The 3,143-nt window shown below is 32.9% G+C and overlaps 1 protein-coding gene across 1 annotated transcript; it reads right to left on the reverse strand.

Moving 5' to 3' along the window:
• Positions 1-309: 309 nt before the first annotated feature.
• LOC113828935 (splicing factor 3B subunit 3) lies at positions 310-3,143 on the reverse strand (the record flags this gene model as incomplete). Its single annotated transcript, XM_070120156.1, is given in 4 exon segments — positions 310-1,282; positions 1,465-1,662; positions 2,609-2,758; positions 3,013-3,143. Coding segments are annotated over 4 exon segments (620 nt in total), but the record flags the coding sequence as incomplete, so codon positions are not given.

Here is a 3,143-nt window from a genome sequence, read left to right on the forward strand (position 1 = left end):
CCCTGTCTTGTATGAATAAAGTTTTGAGCATCTAGAAAAAAAACTTTATTTTTATCCAGAAAAAGTAAGAGATCTTTACTTTTTTTTTTTTTTTTTTTTTTTTTAATTTTAGTCTTAATTGCAAATTGTACACAAACGGGTATTTTAACATTTACAAAACGATGTACAACATAAAAAAAATTTTTATCAAGTATTTACAAGCTACCCTGCATCACCTTTTTTGGTCCAATGGTCTAAGATACCTCAGCAAGTATATGAGTTTGATGATAAATGTAGCTAAGACAAAAGGGTAATAACAAAAAATACATATTTTACTTTAAATCTTGTATCTCATTACATTTATTACAATCTAGAAATCTATTGGGTAATTCCAATCAGTATATTGCGTGCCTCCTTCATTGTATTTGCTGTATATCTATATTGTTGGATACAAAATAAAATATACATAAAAAATCTTATGCACTGAATGATTACGTGCATCATAAGAAAAGTGGCATCCCATGCATGACTGCATATCCCCCCCACCTATTGGGCAAACTCATACCCACATACACATGTATGTGCATACATGATTCATTTTGCAGCATTTAGGAAACTGGACAGTTTAACAAATTGTTCCAAAATCCAATAAATCTTGATCTGTCTCCAGCAATCCAGTCTGGAAGCTGGTCATATTTACCCATAAAGGGTCCTTTGGCTTATGAATAACCACAAACAAGCACATATACTTCTCAAGCTTACCCTTATTGTACTTACAGTCTCAATTCTTTAGAGTGATGTTCACTTTCAGAATTTAAGAAAAGTTGCAATGAAGTATGTAAAAAAACCTATCATAAAAACAAATAAAAAAGGAATATGATAAATAAAAGGGCTTGTAAGGCTAACAAGGTACAGACATTCAAAGAAAAATAACCACAATAATGTCATAATGATAACAATAATGATAATTATTACTGATATTTTTTGGTACATCCCACCCAAGTCTGTATTTTTCTAGTCTCTTCTATAGAAAGATTATATATTTTTTAAACCCAAAAATCGTAGACAGTGGGCAAGGTATATGCTTTCCATATTTTCAATTTTTTTTGCTGGAGTAGCTGTCAGTGTACAGTACATACTGCACAAACATATTACACCTTGCTTAGAATGCATAGCGAGTTCTAATGTCTTCTAATCTCTTTGAAAGTTCATTAGGAGTTTTATCCAAGTCTTCAGAAATACTGCGCTGTTTACCTGGATCTACCCTGTTAAACTGCTCACACAAGTCTCCATCAATGACATTCTGTTGAAAGATGAGAATTATCTGAATTTTCACTTTGACATTCACTGTAAAACTGCCAATTTGACAGATAAAATTACATCTATAGTGGAGTATAATGCAATTATATACAGAATTACACTATTTGCTTTCTTTCTTATCTATCAGTTTCAGTTCATTTTCAGAAAGAAATGTTCGTTTCTTACCTTTACAGGGAAAAAATAAGACCTGAAGGAGAGGTGGTCTCGTCCACAGAGTGGTGGATGCTCTGACCGCATGTGCATCTCCAAGTTTTGGAATAGCTCATGGTCTTCTCTTGATGTAAATGGTACCAGAACTCCAACAGTGCCACTCAAGGTAGTATATACAAGAGACTCACTGCCTCCAGGGATTAAAGTTGCTTTCTGTAGGAGAAAAGCACAATGTCATAATTCATAGTTTTCCAGTACTTATACACTGCAGTGAGGAAAGACGTCACAAAGCAATAGAATTAATAGAATAAAAAGCTTGATGATTCTTTATGTTTTTACAAGGGTTCAACTTGAAATTCAAATCAATTAAGAAACACTTCTATGTATATCCCAGGCCTCCCTAACACTCACCAAAACTGTACTGAGGTGGGACTGGATTCAATAAACTGACTACAGCCAATAAATCACTTGTTTGGTATTTCCAAGCATTACACTTTACAAGGTGAAGTTTATTGCAACTATCAGTTTCATTATCATGTAATTCACATTCAAGTATAGCAATTTCAAGAAAAGAAAAAAATGAGGTTCTACCTGTTTGAAAAGAGAAGGTGGAAGAAATAAAAGCAACAATAGCAATTATAACAATAAGATGTAGCTCCTACATGGAAGGAAAGAACAATATTTTAAAAGAGCTGTCCTGAAGAAATCTCTAATGACTCTAATTAACTGTGACAGGGTTACAAATGATAAACACTTAAAAATTTGCTTTATAGTTCTACGATATATAAATATAAGTACTTTCTACACGTGCTTTTCATAATTACACATCTAAGACAACTTGCACTTCTGGGTGTACAACAATATGAACCACAATAATATTCAATTTAGCAGGCAGAGGTATTCACATGTGGTAGGAAAAGAGTTGATTTCAAAACTTCAAAAGTTTATTTTTGACAAGACTAACTGCAAAGTTAAGATGGTACAAAACAAAACAATGATTCCAAATTAACATCTGTAATTTCATGGTCCTGAAATGTTAGCTATTTTTTTTCCATTAGTGATACTGTCTTATAATTCTTACTTAGATAATTTATGAACTCCATGTAGGGTTCTAAAATGATCATGCTTATATGTATCTCAGCTTTGAAAATGGTCTTACCTCAAGTGTATTAACAGTTTCTCCTACATGGAAGTTGGCAATAACTTCCGTTTTTTGTGAGGCACCATTCAGAAGACCACGGTCCCAGAGTGCCTTGTTTCCTGTGGGATCTTCATCAACATCATCATTGGTATCTCCACCTAACCTTATCTGTAAATGATTGGGGAGGATAGAGAATATCACTAAAGAAAAATTTTCTTCCAAAAACAAAGGTATCAAAGGTAAAAAGTGACTGAAATTAGTAATATAAAGGTAGGTGCTTATGTTTTTTCTGTAAATTATATAAAATAAACAATGTACACATGGATGCAATACATTTATTTATACATAAGACTAAAATGATCATACATTCCCTTGACATAAGCATATAAAAACCATCTAAACCTCAGTTTGCAAATACTCACCACTGCAATGTTGCCAAACTTGTCTGCTACAGCTGCTGTATCATAATCAAGGAGGCAAGATGTTGTCACCCATCGCTGGTTTGTGTCATCCACAAATATGATGAGCTGATTTTCATGTCTTTTATATCTAA

Source organism: Penaeus vannamei, unplaced genomic scaffold (genome assembly GCF_042767895.1).
Source record: "Penaeus vannamei isolate JL-2024 unplaced genomic scaffold, ASM4276789v1 unanchor3313, whole genome shotgun sequence".
Taxonomy (NCBI): Eukaryota; Metazoa; Arthropoda; class Malacostraca; order Decapoda; family Penaeidae; genus Penaeus; species Penaeus vannamei.